At 44.5% G+C, this 18,538-nt stretch overlaps 1 protein-coding gene across 2 annotated transcripts in view; it reads left to right on the top strand.

Moving 5' to 3' along the window:
- The window catches only part of LOC144147169 (DIS3-like exonuclease 2), a 101,975-nt gene that overhangs the window by 18,265 nt on the left and 65,172 nt on the right, over positions 1 to 18,538 (top strand). Inside the window, exons 4-7 of one of the 2 annotated variants that reach the window (XM_077679239.1) lie at positions 2,114 to 2,229; positions 5,315 to 5,385; positions 6,027 to 6,089; positions 7,428 to 7,481. In XM_077679239.1, the coding sequence (XP_077535365.1) occupies positions 2,114 to 2,229; positions 5,315 to 5,385; positions 6,027 to 6,089; positions 7,428 to 7,481 (304 nt within the window). Of the gene's footprint in view, positions 1 to 2,113; positions 2,230 to 5,314; positions 5,386 to 6,025; positions 6,090 to 7,427; positions 7,492 to 18,538 lie in introns of those variants that run through there. The other variant, XM_077679240.1, reaches the window with a different exon arrangement.

Here is an 18,538-nt window from a genome sequence, read left to right as displayed (position 1 = left end):
GAGGGGCAGCTGCTCAAAGAACAGAAATTAGAGTGAGGTTTTTTTTAAATGAGGTTTTTTTTAAAGAAACATAAATGAAACTCCCTTGGCCTGCACTACTAAGGAACAGCGAAGAAAAGAGGTGGAAGCTACTCTGATGTACCCCTCACCACAGAAGGCGATGTAACATATTGCTGTTGCTTGATTGGTCGTAGCTTGAGTGGTCACCTTCAAGTAGATCGTGACTGCACCTCTCTGGCTGGGAAGATGGGTTCAAATTGACCAGTTTTGAGGGGAGCACCCCAAGATGTGGTAAGTTTCTGTAGATGGGGAAATTTGACATCCACCTGGAATACAGCTGAACAGATTCTCAGAAACTTAGCTGTTGACTATCAAGGCAGCTGCCCTACCAACTGAGCTAACCGGGTGGCTATCACAAGAGTGAATTGAATGACAACTGAAGGCGAGGAACCAGTGTTAATCAATCGATCAGTTATGGAGGCTTCGCAGTTGAAAAAGACCTTCATCCTGTCCCAGGATTTCTATCTGGTTTTACATAGAAACTGCTTTCCTAGCTTTTTTCTGTAGCTCTACAGCTGTATTTCAGGTGGGTGTCAAATTTTTCTTTTAAATAGAGGTTCTGCATAACAGAGGAGGGTAGGCGTCATGGGAGAGGGCACATTTATCTATTTTTTTTTTTACTATGCGGCAGCAGAATTGTTGACTATGGAGGGTGCTTAAACCAGTGTTGATTCTGTGCTCCACACCCGCCTCCATGTACACCCCCTGGCAAGTTGCTGTGGGGGACAAATGCATTGTACTAGGAGCGTGGTGGTTTTCCAATTGTTGTTGCATTTAAAGGTCCAGAACACTTAGAGAATAATGCGTACACTTCTGGATTAGCCAATGCTAGTAGAGTGAAAAGCATGTTGGGGCACAGTGGCGTTTGAACATCCATCAAGCTGCTATATTCTGGCCAGTCCTGCAATTCTACGATCGTGGAAGTTAATGACGATTCTGAAATCTTTGTGCATCTCTGTGCATCTTTGGGTTCAGGCACAGTGTGGGACTCGGTGCTTACTCGAGAAGGCTTCCAGTGGTTCACTTCCCCCTCTCAGCTTGTTAGTTTCACCAAAATATCTGGCGTAACAGGTAAAAAAAAGAACAAAAATTTGTTCATTTTATGACGTTTTCCACATCCTTAGTAGCTTTGGCAGGAGGAGACATGCTGGGTGAGCGCAAACACCCATTCGCCTGGCAGGCGATTCATTTCTCAACCGGATGTCGGATGTTTCTAACATTTGCAGAAGGGGGAGGGGGGCAGGGAGTGTTGCGATTGACACAGATGAGTACATTGTCACTGTGTCTTTGTGCTAGCACAGCTGTAGCTTTACCTTGGTGCATACACTGTTGTTAGGAGTGATGGTTAACCATAAAGCAGCTAAGACTCTTCGCAATAGCTCAGTGGCTAAGGCGTTGTGCTGCTGAGCCCAAGGACGCGGGTTCGATTCCCGGCCGTGGCGGCCGCTTTTCGGATGGAGGGGAAAAGCAAAAACGCCGTGTGGACGAGATTTCGGCGCACGTTAAAGATCCCCAAATGTTAACCCGGAGCCCTCCACTACGACGCGCCTTATCGCCTGCGTTGCGTCAGCACGTTAAACTTTACAATCAATCAATCAACTCTGAAAAGGTTCATTCGGGGAGAAATGTGGTTTAACCCGAATCTCCGGAAACATGTTCGGGGTGTAAGAATTGGGTAAAATTGGGTTTTACCCATAAACGAACAATCCTAGAGATAAGTCTCAATGCAAATAGAACATAGAAGGGATTGCAGAATGAATTGCTTTGCTTGTTGAAACAGGATATGGAGGGGATTGCAGAGGTAAGTGGGCAGGGAGCTGCTGTACCTGTTTAAAATGTTATACAAAATGAATTGCAGAGGGAATTTGTGTGGTTAAAAATCAGGACTTGCAGAAATTGTTGTGCTTGCTAAGAATAGAATAGGGATGGAATTGTAGAGGGAATCGCGGCACTTGTAAAACCAGATTATTGAAGGAATTGGAGGGGGAATCGCTGTGCTGCTTCCACGAGCACCCAGTCTATGGAAGCTGATCAAGCGATGGCCTTCTCTCAGGTCTGCGGGCCTCTCGAGCCCACTGGGAGCGTCTCAAGTCCGGCGGAGCCCCTGCAGTCCGTCCAGTGCGGCCACCCTCTCGGAGGGTTCGTTCCCTTCGAGCCGGCGGGGATCAGGTGGGCGCTGCTGCCTGTGCCACCAGGGTGGGCTGCATGCTCCGTGGTGGGCCTGATGCTGGACCATAGTGATCATGCCTTGGGAACCTTGTTGCTAAGGGAGTGGGTTGCATGATTTGAAGGCAAGGCAATAAGGACATCATCTACGTTGTGTGGGTGCCTCCCACCCCGTTCAGCTGTGTTATCTTGTCACTCGGGTGCTTCCTTCCTGTCAGAGTGGTGTTGAGACGACTCCATAATATGCCGGGAAGGCCAACAAAAACCCTGGCAATTTCATTCGTGGCTGCCACCACCAGTAATGTTTTTTCATGCCTAAATTCTAGTGCTCCAAGTATAATACAAATTGTAAAAGCAATTTTTGACAAGTTGCATTTAGTCACAATTTTTTGGTGATTGCCTAGATGACCCCACGAAAACTATGATATAAACTGTTCCAACATTAACTCTTTCGTTACCACGCCTATTCAAATCGATCACCGGTGATCGATGATTTATATTGCCTATTTCAACATGTTGTAGTCATTTCTCGTGCATCTAATGCGGTCAGTGGTTAGTCTAGGCAGTGCCCTTTTAGAATCCATTTAAATTTTCCCGCTCCTGTGAAATGGAGATTTTTGACGGCGTTTTTTGCGAGCTGAGGTGCGTGCGTTTTTGAGGAAGGGGGCGTGGCTGCTGCCCTAGAGAAAAAAGCATGCAGATCGTCGCTAGGCTGCATTACCATAATATTTTTTTTGTCAAAAGGCTCCCGGCAAGTCAAATACCAAATAATGCGGTCAGCTTTGTAGTCCGACAGCGTTGAGAGGTGATAATTACTTGAAAATGGCCCCAGCTATTCACTAATGATCTGTGGTTCGGAGAAAAGGCAGCTTTATTCTCCCAAAGCTTATTTCTGATGGTCCCCCGCATGTCTAGCAAGTGTGCCTACCATTTTCAACCAGTTTCCAGAAGTTTCGGTTTCGTTTTTGCATTGCGAAATTCATATTTGGCGCTACTACGCAGTTACCCAACTACAAGCTCATTTGCCATGGCGCCTCCGTTGCCCGCTACTGCTCCTCAAAACAAGCATGCCGCTCGCGCTTCCACTTTATCTACGCCTTGCTTCTGCGATAAGAGCTTCCACTGAAAGTCAAACGATAACACCAAGTCGTCGGGTGTCAGTTCAGACGAGGAGAACGCTTCCAATCGGCCAGTTTCGGTTTCATACTAGGCTATTTCCGGAGGTCTAGTGTCGCTTCGTAGTAGTACTGTCTATTCTGACAGTCTCCAGCAGCCTTGTATTTGTTTCTCTTCGAAATTGTTAGGTGGCGCTGCAATGTAGTAGGCTCGGAGTGCTGAACTCGTTTCACAGCCCGATGGCGGCTTGGTGGTGAAAGCTTGCTGGGCATGATTCTACCGCATTGTACCAAATTCCTGCAAGCAAGGCTACCATAGTGAGTCAGAACATGATAATAAACCGCAAATGAAAGTTCTGACTGATAAGTGATTATCAGAATGTCAACAAACATCCACCAAAGAGTTTGGTTCTCAACTCCAAGCAGATTTTTTCACATCGCTTGCTTGCCTTCAATATTGTGCCGGTCATAATCATTGACAAGGTGTTTTTACATCACGTGGAGGCTAATTTGGGCCTTTAATGATGTCAAACCACCAGATTTCTTCTAGAAAACCACCCAAAATAGCAAAATTTGAAATAGTGGTTGGGCTTCACCACATGGCACGGGCACCACGCGGGCTAACATTTTCTTTTATATCTCAAAAATTGTACTGAGCAACTCAATTTTTTTTCTAGGACGGGTTTTTGAAATGTCTACCTACAAAATGTATATTCTCAATTTTTTCTACTACTGGTGGTTTATTGTACACAACTTACGTTTTCTTATTTTCTTCGACGCGTGGACATAAATTTCGAATTCGATAATTTTTTTCGCAATCATTATTTAGGAAAACATTATTAAAACTGGTGTCGTTGGAAAGCGCGTGGAATAATCTGCATTTTATGTTACTGCAATGTGTGCCTAACCAATATGTACAACGCAAAAAAATGTTTTGTTAGACCCTTAAAAATTAGCCAATTTCCCGCGGTAACGAAAGAGTTAAAGGGGCAGTGGTTTCAGTTGTAAATGCATTCTACTTGATTAGGATGAAGTGTAGCAGTAGAAAAATACGTACACTATGCGATGAGGTGCTTTGTGCAATTTATCGGAAGAAGAGCGCATTTAGCAGGGCTGCTCTCCTTGTAACCCACACCTCCTGCATATGCGAGGTCAGCTGGGGCTAAACACGTTCAACTTCGCTTTTGGCCGAATTTTAATGTGCTGCGAACAGATTTAGCTTGCACAAATTTCATATGAATGCAAAGAAAGGAAAAAATGAAATTTTGAAGACTCAAATACAGTAAGACCCCATTAAAAGACATTCAAGGGACCCGGGAAGCATGTCCCTTTGTAATCAGTCTTTTGTAGGCAGTGCTGCTAACATGGTGAACATAGAAAAACCAACCAAACCGTTCTCATTCAAATGTTTCTTTATCACCAAGTGTCTCTTGTTAGGAGGTTTTACTGTATTGCAACGCCGAATTAGAAATTGGTGCGTCGTTGTTGCAACTGTTTGTGAGGGTGCCACGAACGACACCGGATGTGTTGTCTTTTCCTTATAGCTTTGTGAATAAATTTAACTGCTGTATACTTCAGCTCAGTTTCGAAAGGAAGGATAAGTTGAGCTGAAGAGCAGCATTCTATCTCAAATAATATTGCGACAGTTCATTTCAGTGTTGCTATAACCGAGCTGGTTTTAACTCCAATGCTGATTATCGGATCCTGGCAGAGGATGCAGTTTTGTTTTGAATGGTAAGGTAGAGCGTTGCTTTCGTTCACCACATGCGTAGTGCAGATGTGTCACAATTTTTTAAGGAAAAGAAATGTTACCATTACATGCTTGAAAGGTTGTCTGGGCATATGTGAGGGCAAGCAAAATAGTAGGCTGTCTCATTAGTGGGCGGCACTTGTGCCTCTGACGAATGACTGGAATAAAGCAGCCCCAAGCCGAGAGGCGTGTGACCTGTGTCGTCTCGCCCTGTGTGTTTCAGAGAGCCACTTGGCATCCCCCTCCTTTGCGTCACAGCGACAACAGAAGCCCAAGGGCCAGCAGCCTGCCAGGGTGGGTGGCCTCACTTTGACCTTATCCCCCTGTGAATGATAACATGCTAGTCACTCAGAAATGGGAGCATCGCTTCTGCTTGCTTCCTAAGGGTGACAGAAGACGGGGGATTCCACCGCAAGTTTCAGCAATTGTTCGAGTTTTCCGAAGGAAGCTTGTTGTGAAAGCCTAGCAGTGAAATTTTCACTCTCTCAAAACCAGTCGTTAAATTTCATTGCTAGGAGATTAGCTTCTCCAGTGCCATTGCTGCTTTGCGGTGCCGGACAATAGTTCAGCCCACTTTACTCCTCCAGTACAGGATGTAAGGGAGCTTCATTGGCACTTTCCACGCCATTTTGGAGGCTTTTAGATACGTTTAAGATGCACATTTTACATACCACACGTTGTGTTCTGCTTGCTTAGAAAAGCCTTAAAAATGTGTGGTTTCCTGGTTTCACATCATTTTTCAAGTGACTAGAAAAAGTTAATCCTACACTGTAGGGGGGAGGGGCAGCTGTTTTCAATTCTGAGCAAGTGTTAGTTTCGTGGAAGATGGGAGTTGTCCTTGACACTTTGCGCTCGCTTGTTAATTAATGGGCTGCTCGACTGATCTCTGCACATGTGCTGCCAATTCTTTTTCTCTCTGTGCCATTCCCCTGCAGTATGAGGCGTACATGCCCCTCTGTGAAGTCCAGCAAGCTCTGAAAAAAGGCGAAGTCGTGGAGGTGAGACAACCCTGTGTGCTGCTCATTGACGTGCAGGGACTGGGTGGTGCGAGAAACTTGAAGCTAGAGCGGGCAAGGGGGGTTAACAGTAGGTGCCAAGTGGCTCCTTAATGTGGTGTTGCGAAAACTGTTTCATTATGCCAGAAAAGGAAGGAGATGTTCTGTTCTTCCATATAAAAAACTGTTTTTAATGGCTGGGCAAAAAAAGAAAACTTGGGATATCCAAACTTTTTTTTTTCTTTTTCCAGTGGTGTGGCTGAAAAGTTGGAAGTGCCAACAGCTTTGGCTGTTGTTAATTTGACCGCAATTAATTTACTTTGAATGGCTTAGTTTTGGTCAAGCTTAACACTATGTATACTGACAATGATTCATTCATTTTCAACATAATTTGACCGCTTTCTAGCAGGCCCCATCACCTGCCAGGCCACACTAACACGCCATTGGCGGGAAGGGTTTCAAATGTCCGATAGAGGAGGTGTTTTTCAGTGGTATTACCCTATTTTTTTGCCATAGGGCGTTGATGGTTGTACAAAAAATGCCTTCTCTAACCTTTGTACACCAGCAAGACCTCATGGGAATTTTCCTGCATAGTATTGTCCTGAATTGTCCTGTATAGCTTGCATAGTAGGGGCCAAAAAGCAGAAAATAGACTGCCTCGTTATGGTTGATTAACTATGGTTTGTTGTTAGGGTATGCCAGATTGTGCATTGCAGAAATTGTTTGTTTCGTAAGTCGTGCTAGGTAGTCCAAGCAGCTCATTACATCAACTGCTCAAAAAAAAAAAGTGCGCAGCTGGATATTGATTTACAAGCATTGCGCTGTCTCTGGACAAAGGTACTTTGGTCACAGAGCTCACTGTCTCATCAAGGTGGTGAAGAAGCCATGGAAATGTAGTGGCAGGACTAGGCCTATCACCTCTTGTTGATAAGGGCACGAATAAGGAGTCTATGCGATCACATTGCCAAGGAGGGAGGGGACCTTTGTCTTCCTGAAACAGCAGTTGGAAAGAAGGAACACTCACCTGTTGCTCCAGGGACTAAATATGTCTGGCAACTTTTGTACTGATGGCCCAGTAGGAATGCCGGGCTTGGCAGCAGAAATGGCTGGTCTTGTGACGCATGTGAGGTAACTTCCATAGTTTTGAGTAAATTACGACTATGCTTTGTTAGTATTGGGTGAATGAGTGATCATTTGGTATTTCTCAAAAAAACTTTTTGGAAATTTTGGGGCTGAGACTCGTCTATTTAATGCACATCTCCATGGCTCCGATGACCAAGGGAGAGCTCTCTAACATCCTCTTTCTCTCCCCCTCCTTCTTCCCCCTCTCCCCCCTTGCAGGGCGTGCTGCGCATCAACCCGAGGAACTACGAGGACTCCTTTATCAGTGCGCCGGTAATCCTCGGTATTCCTCTTTCGCTGGCTCCTCCCTCTTCACCCCTCACCCCCCTCACTTACTTACTCTCACTACTCACTCTTCTTCTCTCACTACTCCGTGGTGGTGGTGGCGGGGGCTGCTTCTGCACCACTGGCCTCTCTACTTCGCTCCAGTAGCTGCACAGCCCTCCCCGTAGTCAGTTCGTGGGGCTCAGTAAGGCACGTGGGACATACCCGGGGACAAAAGGGAGAGACTGAGAGAAAGAAAGAACTGCTTTTGACACTTCCGCGAAACCTGCTGTAGTGGCTCGGTGGCTTAAGCATTGTGCAGCTGAGCCCAAGGATGCAGGTTCGACCCTGGTTGCAGTGGCTGCTTGTCAGGAGGAGGCAGAAAGCGAGAACGCCCATCTCTTGAGACGTTGGCACACGGTGAACATCTCCAAATGGTGCAAATTAATCTGGAACCTTCCACTGTGGCGTGCCTCAAAGAGCGCGTGTAGCTTTGCTGTGACCACGGTCATTCAATGAACACTTCTGCAAAGCTGTTGCAGGATGCACAACAGGATGGTTCGGTGTGTTGTGTCATTCAGTGCTATACTGCTCTATGTAGTGTGGGGCCGACACCACTGCCTCGTGTTTTCCTTTTGTAATTTCCCAGTGAGGTGGGACAGTGGGACGCTTGTTGGAGCTACTTTGGGTGCAGTAGACACTCCCAAGTAGAAATTCGTCGGACTAGTCTCGTTCGAATTCTTGTGCCATTTTTTAAAGAGATGTGGCGGTATTATAAATCGCAAACCTAGGCAGAAGACTCACTGTAAGAAACACCACCAGCCGGGGTGATGGATGCTCTTGGCACTGATACTACTACTCGTATGGTGCAGTGTCTTGCAGCGGAATTATGGCAAATCTCTGGTTGACCATTTCTAGGTAGTTTAGGTTGTACCACGCGTACCACTTGCAGTATCCACGAATGTCAAAAAGGCTTAGCAATGACACAGTTGACCTTGTGCAAAAAATTTTAGGAAGCAGGAAATGAAGGAATGGATGAAGTGGAATAAAAAGGCTGCCTTAATTTGCCCCATCAAAGCATAAACTACGACTTCTGAATGCTCCGTTAACAGCTTTGCAGGCTGTACATGCTGGCAAAAAGTTAATGCAAGATGTGACAGCACTTTCTGCAGAGGTGGAGGTTGTAAGGCTAGGCTTCCTCATTGCTGTGTAAGTGATGATGCTACATTCGTGCCTGTTCTTACAGAACGAACAGAGCTAAAATGACGGTTTCAAGTGTCTCCCTTGGGCAGTGTAGATCTCGCACTTTAAACAGAAATGGTAAATCTCGTACTGTACTCTCAACTGGCATAGTTGTAACAAGGTTGTACTGCTTAACTAGCACTAGTAAGGATGGCAAACAAAGCTACACTTGCTTAGGTTAGTGTGTTAAAAAAAAGAAATACTAGAAGGTCAGTAAGGTGTGTTTACTTGACCCTTTTCCTGCTTTATTTCTTGAAATGTTTGCATTACCTTTTTTCTGCTGTGTCTTTCCCCTCTACTTTTTTTTTTGGCTACAAGTAGGCTACAGAGGCAGAAAATTTTGCTGGAAATCATGGGGCTTAGGATGGAGCTTCCACACTTTTTCGTTTTTTCTTAATTTCGGTTTTCCCCCCTTTTTTCTGCGATTTTCTTTTTGCTCGACGTATGCAGATCGAAAGAGGAGGATAGAGTTAAGCTGTCACATTAATCTTAACAGGAAGCACAGGATTAGAATAAAGCACCGAGCTCGCGAATGCACCAGAAAAGAAGGGGAATGAAGACAAGAATCCTAACTGATCAGCTGACAACCACGTTGTTACCTTTAAGGCACCTACCTGGTTCTCTGCTTGAACGTAGGTGTACACATAGGGGTCCTGAACTGTGGCCCAACTCTCATTGTGTTGGGGTTGAGGGCTGTGGCTTTTGCTTTTCCCTTTTTCCTCCTTCCCCTTTCTTTTTCCTTGCTTTGCTTCTCCTGCCCGCGTTTGTGTTTTTTTGCGATTGCTTTGGGTGGAACTGCATGCACAGCCGAGCCTGTTTCGAGAATACCTCCTAAGCAGGGCCTCCTCCTCTTTTAAGTGTGTGGTCAATTTTAAGGAAATTTTGAGTTTGCGGATTTACTGAGAGGTGTTGTAAATGTGCCCCTACCCACCGGTTGTTAATTTCCCCACTTGCCACCCTAGCCGATGGAGTGGCAGGCCTTTTAAGTGCAGAGCACTTTAGGGGCTCGCCTTGTCGTCGTAACTCGCTCGCTGTACCCAAGTAGAGCCACACTGCGTTCTGTCGTCACGCCGTAACCCACAGGCTTCGAAAGCCAAGTGGTTTATGTAGTCATAAGCGGTTGAAACTCGTGAACCGCTGGTGCTTGTTATACATCTCCCTGTTACAAGCACTGCGAAGGCGGGAAATTTGAATTGCATGGGGTGGCAGCAGGGAGCGGATTACGCCGCTACAGCCCATTGTGACGAATCACTGCTCTGCGCTTCCGACAGCTTTCACATTGAGGGGAACGGCTTTTTTATAAATGCACCACGCAATAGTGATCATGATGATGTATGAAAATTCAATGCATGCCTAGTCAGGCCTAATAGATGGTGCAGGTGCCGACTTGTTGAAGGGGCCCTGGAGATGAAATACAAGATGGGTTCATTTGAAAGATTGCTACATTAAAATAAGTTCTGCCAACTTTAAAATTTGAGGCACAGTTAAGCTAAATAACAAGCAAGACAAATGAAAGAGTGTAGTCTCTGGTGCGACTTCCCCTATGGTGTCTCAAAGGCTGTTGCGTGTGATGGGCAGCCACCAACAAAACCTGCTCAAGATAAGCCTGACGATTGTGCGATTGTAGTGCGGCCTCTGGTTCCGTTCGGGTGTGCTGGTCGATTGCTAGCACAGAGTTTGCACGCCGATTTCTACCTGCCGCGGTGCATCAGTGGCTACGGGTGTTGCGCTGTTCAGTCCAAGAATGTGGGTTCGATCGCGGCCACTGTGGCTGCTTTTCAGACGGAGGCCAAAAGCGAAGACACCCGTGCACGCATCGAAATTTCAGCGCATGTTTAAGGTTGATCAAAGGAGTGAGCTGGATAATGAGATAGGAACTGAGGCATGAAATGAACTAGTGCGGGTGGAACAGTTGTTAACAGAGGCACTAGTCCTGCCTTGGAAAAAGTTTGCTTGGGATGATAGTGGTGAGCGCCGCAAAATGCAAGACATTAGGCCCGAAAAGTTTTGCAGAGGTACTGCACCCTCCGTGCACGGAAGGCTGATCTCGGTGGATGAGGCTTTGGGTTTTGTCATTTTGTCAATTTTTCACTAGGTCCCTTTATTTTTTAGTTGTAAAGTGTTCCCTTAGATCAATTGTACGCATTTCTTTTGTGTATAGGGGGGGCTTATCACGCCGGAAATGTGTGGCTTGTCCTCCCTACATGGGAACGGAAAGCCACCACTGGGCTTCCTCAGTGTACAGAACAGAGGGTGCAAAAACTGTTAAAACAGTTGGAAATTCTTTTTCGTTGTTAGTAAGCAAAGGTTGGTGATGTGTAAAAAAACGCTGTGAAATGTTTTGCGAAGCTGTAGGATGTTCATGTCTGCTCCTTATGGGAAATGCCCCATCACTGGGCATTTCCCATAAGAATGGAAGGGGGTCTCACACACTGTCTTGCATTAAATTGGTGTTTGGCAATGCCAGTGTAATGAATATCCATAAGGTCATCCCGATTGGCCTTTCTAACCTTTCTGCCTGCTCCTAGTGACATGCCACAGCTGTTTCTCCTTTCTTTAGTGGCCTTGTTCCTTTTGTCACATGCATTTCCCCCCCCCCTCTCTCTCTCCCCTCGCTGGTTTTGCTCTTGCAGATTTGCAGGCTATGGCGGTGATTGCGCAAAAACTGCCTCGGCCTTTCGAGGAACTGCAGAAAGCCCAAACTCTCGCTAGTTCACCTTTTTTCCCATATGCATAAGCCTCGTGCCACTTGTGTATTCCAGGCATGAATGTTTGCATGTAGGTACCACTTACAAAGGCCGGTTGTGTAGCATGTGGCTACTACTTTTTAAGGCCGGTGACTTAAATAAAAGCTACTTGAAAGATCTCTGGGTTGTCTTTTTAGTTAATAACGTGGGCCGGATGCAAGAGGAAGCGTTTTTTTTTTGTAGTGCTGCATGAGAAAGAAAGGCTGAAGTTATTGCCCACCGTCTTGCTGGTGTAGATATAGAAAACAATGTCTTTCTGCAGTGACTCTACAACTGCCTGCGTCTTGCATGGTGCATGGTGTAGAACTGGTTTAAAGGGGGACGTTGCTCTTAAAACAGCTTCTTTTAGTTTTCAAGGGAACTCTGTGAAACTTGCCAGCCTTGCTGCTTTTACCCCACTCATTCCAAATATGCCACTATTTCTTGAGTCAGTCAATTAGTTCCCAGGATAACTAGAGATAATTAGTAATTTCTGGAGGATCAATAGACAAAACAGTGTTAGTCGTAAAAGTGCACTCGTTATATCTTCCAATTCTATGAACCCTGGTGAATGCAATGAGGAAGCACTTTTTTGATGCATCTCTTGGAACTAATTTTTACGGCTCATTAAACTTTGATGGCAGGAGTGGCAAGGATCCACTTCGTCCTCCCGTTTCATACAGCAAAGTTTAATGAGACCTAAAATTAGTTCCATGTGGTGCACCAAAAAACTGCTTCCTCATTGCATTCATCAGGGTTCATAGTACTAGTAAATACGAAGATTATAACCAACACTGTATTGTACCAGTTATATATATATTATACATACATATAACCATTTTATATATAATTGACTGACTCAGAAAATAATGGCATATTTGGAATCAGTGGGAAAAAGCAGCAAGACTGACAGGTTTCACAGAGTGACTTGAAAACTAAAAAAAGCTGTTTTAAGAGCAATGTCCTCCCTTAAAGGGGTCATAAAGACAAAACGCAACTTTGTTCAACTTGAAAGGACTGCCCTTTGGTAACTCACTCAACTCCATTCCAGCCACAAAAGACGTCTTTCTTTTTTAACTGAAAGAAATGCAAGAAAATTTGAAAAACTTAATTTTGCACTTCAGGGCAATAATATATGGCACCCTGCACCAAAAACGTAGTGCTAGCCTATATTGCTGACCATCAGTATGTAATTGCATGTTACCGTTCAAATGGTATATTTGAAAGGGAGGCCCCACTACAACTGCCTAATCACGTTCCTTGGCCGTGGTTTAGGTTAACGGCCGCCGATCGCACAAACAGAACTCGTGACGTCGTAGAGACGTTGCCAGAAAATGGCTGGTGAGTCGACACTGCTTCATCTGTTTTCTTTAATATACATCAATTATTTGTTTGAAGTTTCCAGTAAAATTGGTGTCCCTGTATTAGGGATGAAGCAGTCTTTTTTAAAGAACCAAACTTGTACTTCGTCATTATGGCCCCTTTAAGTCGAAGCTGTTTGAGGTTTTTGTTTTTTCCACCTTTAAACTAATTATCTTTTACTCCATCGTGTTTCCCAGCGGTTCACTCCAAAAGCCAATTTAACACCCATTAGCAAAAACATGTCAAGAAGGTTGCTTCATTTTGTAATAGCTTGATCATAACCAGGGCATATGTCTAGCAAATGGGAAGGCTTATAACTTTTTATGGACGACCTGATTGAGTGCAGTTGTCCTTGGTTGTATGCGAAGTGAGGAATTAAAAGTTACCACATGCAACTGCTGTCGATATCTTATACCGTTAGACTGGCTGTGGGGGCTTGATTGCAACATTTAAGTTGTGACACAGACCTACTTCAGTGCCGTAAAGAGGGATGAAAAGGAAATTTATATGTCACCCTTTTTCTTTGAGAGCAGTAAGGCAGGGCACAGAATGCTAAAGCAGGGTGTTTGAAAGCTAAAAGCATTGTTAGAGCACTTGCTAAGAGTGTTAAAGCATCCGTCTTTTACACATGCGACATTCTCCATTGAGTGGGTGGGGATGGCAGTGTGGCGTTACATCTGCACAAATAATGTAAACCCTGTTTTTGAGAGGGGGGCGATGGAACGTTGTTTTACTTGCTGGGGCAGTTGCTCCTCTTGGGATTCACTAAGATTGGGTCACCCAGGGCTAGAGTAATGTTAGAGGTCGCTGCTATTTTATGAACAGCATCGTCGCGGTCCTATTTGGGGTACTTCTTAAAGGTCCCATGAAGAAGGAACACAGCCTTGTTCAGTGTGAAAGAACTATCTTTTGGTAACTGACTCAGCTCCATTTCTGCCATGAATGGTGTTTTTCAAGAAATGCAAAAGGTAATGCAAGAAAGAAAAACTCAAAATAAATGCTAAAAAATGCAAGTAAAAAAGAAATGCAAAACAATAAAGACACGGAAATGCAAGAAAAACGCAAAAATAAATGCAAGAAAAAATGCAAGTGTTACAAATAAGAAAAAATGCAAAAATAAATGAAAAAAAAATAAAAAGTTATAATTGGAAAGAAAAAATGCAAAAATAAATGCAAGAGCAAATGCAAAAAGTTAGAAATGGCTTGAAAGAAAAAATGCAAAAATAAATGCATGAACAAATGTATAAAGTCTTAGAAATGGAAAGAAAGAAAAACATGCAAAAAAATGCAAGAAATATTGAAAAACTTCAACGTAAATGCTGCAGTGAAGCACTATCAGCTGGAGGAACCTAGTATGGGTCAGCACTAAAAGCACAGTTGTCAGTGTGTAACTGCACGCCAGCTTTGAAGCTTGATACGATCAAATGGAACTGCCCAGAGACCGCACTACAATAGCCCAGTCATGCGTCCTAGTGAATGGTATCCCGATAATTTCCTTGAAGCTTGCAATAAAATCGGTGTCATTATCGGCGCAAGGCAGCCTTTTTTAATGAACCAAGCTTATGTTTTGTCTTTATGGTCCCTTTAACTTGGCGAGGAGATCATGGGCAAGGTTACAAGTCGGTGTGGCGTGCAATTTAGAACCATGCAAAGGCTTGTAGTATGCGCCAGGTCGCATGGTGAGTGTCCTTCAAGAAAGATACATTTATTGGAACACTTTTACACCGTTACAGACAGGATTGTAGTATTGTCCTGTTGAAGCCGTGTACATTGTAGATGTCTTGGCTCTTGAGAGAGGGGGGGATTTTAGGGATGGACATTGCTGTAGAGAAAGAGTTGCGGAATCGTTTTACAGGTTTGTGTGATGTCACAGGCAGCTTGTGTATATTAGGGAAGGAAACCAGACAGACACAAGTTGTACGTCCACTGCAGTGTGCTGCAGTTGCGACTGTTTCATAAATTAAAAATGTACATTTTTTTGTGCAATACTATGTTGGGGAGTGCACACTTCAATGTTAAAAGACCCAAAAGACATAAAAGACCCAAATTATCATGCATAAGTGGTTGCTGTAGTGAGCTGTTAGTGGAGTGGCTACAACTGTGTGCTGTTTAGAAATTCATTTATAATTTTTGTAATATAAAACTAAAATCAGAACGCTGCACCTAAAATGTTCTTTTTTGTGTCACAAAGTAAAGATGGCATGAATCATTATCCTAAACATGCACATTCTCTGTGGGCTACGAGTATATATGTTCTCTAACCCGAGTCGAAGAGAATTCATTTTTTGGTGAAGGCATTAGGATGCGAATGTTTTTTTTTTTGGCTTCACTGTCGTTCTTGTCTATCAGTGAGCTGAAGGAAGATCAGAGCTCTTCTTCACATATCACTGAACTGTTGGCGATCAGTGATGAAGAGTGGGGAAATGCATGAAATCTGGGCGGTCCTTAACACACTGTGAGTAGGTACTAACTACTAAGCGCTCATCTTGGTGGAAAACAAAAGTGCTCAAAAAACAGGGACGAAGGAAGACATAGACAGCCCGTCTTCCTTCGTCCCTTTTTTTTGGGGCGCTTTTGGTTTCCACCAAGATGAACACGTACCAACTAGCCCAACTTTCCGTTCTTCTGCACTACTAAGCACACGTCTGCTAAATGGCCTGCACTTCAAAGAGACGACTGGTCCGACATGCTCAAACAATACTTCAGGAACCGGGCTTTCTGCGGTGGATAGATAACGCCGCACATGTGCTGAAACATGGTGGCGGCACCTGGCGGCTGGAGTAGGAACTCTAAAACGTTTTGGTTGCCGAAGGATTCATGTGCATGCTTTCGTTCTCTTGTTGGCTTGTCATGCTGTGCATGCCTCACTGGATCAGCTGCAAACTGCATAGTCATCTTCAAAGGGCTGTGAAGACAAAATGTAACTTAGTTCAGTATAAAAGAACAGGCCTTTGGTAACCCACTCAGCTTCATTTCGGTCATGAACGATGTTTTTAAGTGAAAAAATGCAAGAAATAATGAAAAAGTTTCAAAATTTTGAACTACATTGACATAATATGGGCAGGGGTCATGTAACGTGCACCAACAGTAAAAAAACTAGTTCTGCATGTGATCTGATCAAACAAAGCAGACTCCTCTCTGCAATTGACCAGTCATGCTTCTTGGTGGTGGCTTAGTTTGGCAGCTGCCGGTCGCACGAAAAAGATTGTGACGTCGCAGAGAAATTGCCGGAAAGTTGCTGGGTAGTTGCCACTGCTTCGCAAGTTTTCCTTAATGTATCGATTATTTGTTTAAAGTTTGCGACAGTATTGGCAACATTGTTGTTGGGACAAAGCAGTCTGTTTAACGATACTGGACTTGTATTTTGTCTTCATGGTCCCTTTCAGCTTGTTGCATGGAGCACGAATGTAGCGATGTTCGAGGTATGCGAGCGCAACCTTCTTTGCTTACTTTTCCCACTTGTAATAGCTATCAGGGGAGTCTATTTTAGTGTACACAAATGTACTGGCATTGAGTGTTAGTTTTATTTCCAGTAGTGCGGGTGTTCGCTAACAGGAGACTACCTACAAGGTCTCACAACTCGTTGCACTATAAGAATACTGCACGTATCTGGCTGCCTAAAGGTACTGTTGAGTCAAGATAACATTTAGGTGTTGCATGCTCCAACCCATGAATGAAGCGCATGCTTTTTGAAGCGAGCGCCGGTGCCGTCTGCTTGAAGGCAAGGGCTAAGTGAGAGTCCGACGGGAGGCCTTTTTCTTTTAGCTTGCCCACAGCATGATGACAGCAGTTTTGCTCGCTTCAAAATGCACTCTGCATTCATTTAGTTTTTTTCAAAATGATGACACCAGGTGAGACATTGGCAACAAAAGCACTCGGTGCGTGTGCCATAGGTTGCTAGTTATTAAGAACTCCAGTTGGGGGTGACTGTTTTGTTTAAGCGAAGCTTTCTTTGCTTAGATGTTTGGCCTTCTTTTCCTAGCTTAGTAGAGTCACTTGGACAGCCGTGTTTGCTTGAGAGCAAAAGGGATAAGTGAAAAGCTGCACCTACGCGTATGAACACGTTAGCCTACAGGTATAACTATCTCTTCACGAACTTCGTCTTGTACTCTAACAAGTGGCCACTGAGAAAACACCTGTGCCTACCTAATAAAACTCTGCGCCGTGAGTGAGTGTTCAGTAGTGTGGGTGCATTGTGGAATTGAAGCAACAGTGTGGAATAAACTAATATGCTCATTTTATATCCACATGTATATGAGTGCATAGTCATTGAACAAAAACGTACAAAAGTTCACTTCAAATAGTCCAATATGCCTTGAATCTGAGTTTTTTGTGTGTGTGTGTGTGTGTGTGTGTGTGTGTGTGTGCGTGCGTGCGTGCTCCGATACTGTTCGCTATAACTGGCCCCATAACCCAGGTACTGCTTTGCGCCATGTTGCACTCTGAATTATACCAGTAGATGTCTCTGACAAGGCCTAACATGGATTTCTCACTGCTTGTGTGTTGCCAGAAGTAAAAGTGACACAAAAAGGAGTGAACACACAAGACTGCATTAAAAGACTTTGGTTCAATTCGGCGCTTTTCTTTGGCCGCTTTCAGCTAACAAGCTGCACTCTTTAAAGTCCTGTGAAAACCTTGGTAGCCATGTGTGTCTTTTTAAAATAGTTCGTTAGGGATAGATCCTTAAAACAACAGGACCTGTGAATCGACAAAGTACAATGGATGGAGAAAAATTAAAAAAAAAAAGGCAGAGGTCATGCTTGGGTCTGAAGCAGTTTTTACATGCGTGCACATCTGGTGCTTGCATGAGTGGCTGAATAGTCTAGTTTTTTAGTGGTAGGTGCCCATGGGCTAATAATTAGTCCGCACTACAAAGGGATGACTTTTCTGAAGTGCTCAAACAATAGCTTATAAATTAGTGTTCTAATATGCTAGCTTAATGCATTACAACTTTGGATAGATTTTGAAGATGAGAAGGGCACGGAAACTACCTGACCTACCCCCCGCGGTGGCTCAGTGGTTAAGGCATTGCGCTGCTAAGCACGAGGTTGCGGGTTCGATTCCCAGCCACGGCGGCCGCTTTTCTGATGGAGGTGAAAAGCGCAAACGCCTGTGTGTTCAAGATTTCGGCGCACATTAAAGATTCCCAAGGGGGTCAAAATTAATCCAGAGCCGTCCACTATAAAGCGCCTCATCGTCTGTGTTGTGTCAGCACGTTAAACCCCAGCATCAGTCAAAACTACCAGCCCTGAGACAGGGCATACACAAGGTTGAAGTTACGAATCACACTGCAACAATGGGAGCCATGGAGGAAGAGTCCTATTTTCCACCCTGTTAAGACATGTACACTGCCCAAACAACCCATTTGGTCACAGTACTCCAGACAAGGGTGCTCTGCCGTGCGAAAGCCCGAGACTGGGGGCAAATGTGAAATGCAGTTGAAGTTTGCATTACTGAGCAAGTATGGGGGGGACCATTTACAAAACAGCAGCACACCGTCTATCCATTCTTCTCCTAGCCCTTCGTAACTTGCAGCATTTCATTTTGGCTGCCTGAAGCTCTGGCACTCGAATTGCTGCGGCGGCTTTGAAGCACACCTGCTGTTTCCGCAATTCAATAGCCAGCGGGAATTTTTACAGCTCTCTGCTGCTGTTCTGGAATGTAAAAATCGCTCGCTTGTCTTGATGCAGGAAAATAATAATACTACAAGTTGCGCAAGACAGTTATAAAAGTTGT

Source organism: Haemaphysalis longicornis, unplaced genomic scaffold (assembly GCF_048455015.1).
Source record: "Haemaphysalis longicornis isolate Haplotype H1 unplaced genomic scaffold, Haemaphysalis longicornis Haplotype H1 scaffold_7, whole genome shotgun sequence".
Taxonomy (NCBI): domain Eukaryota; kingdom Metazoa; phylum Arthropoda; class Arachnida; order Ixodida; family Ixodidae; genus Haemaphysalis; species Haemaphysalis longicornis.
This window is presented reverse-complemented; position numbering and strand designations above follow the sequence as displayed.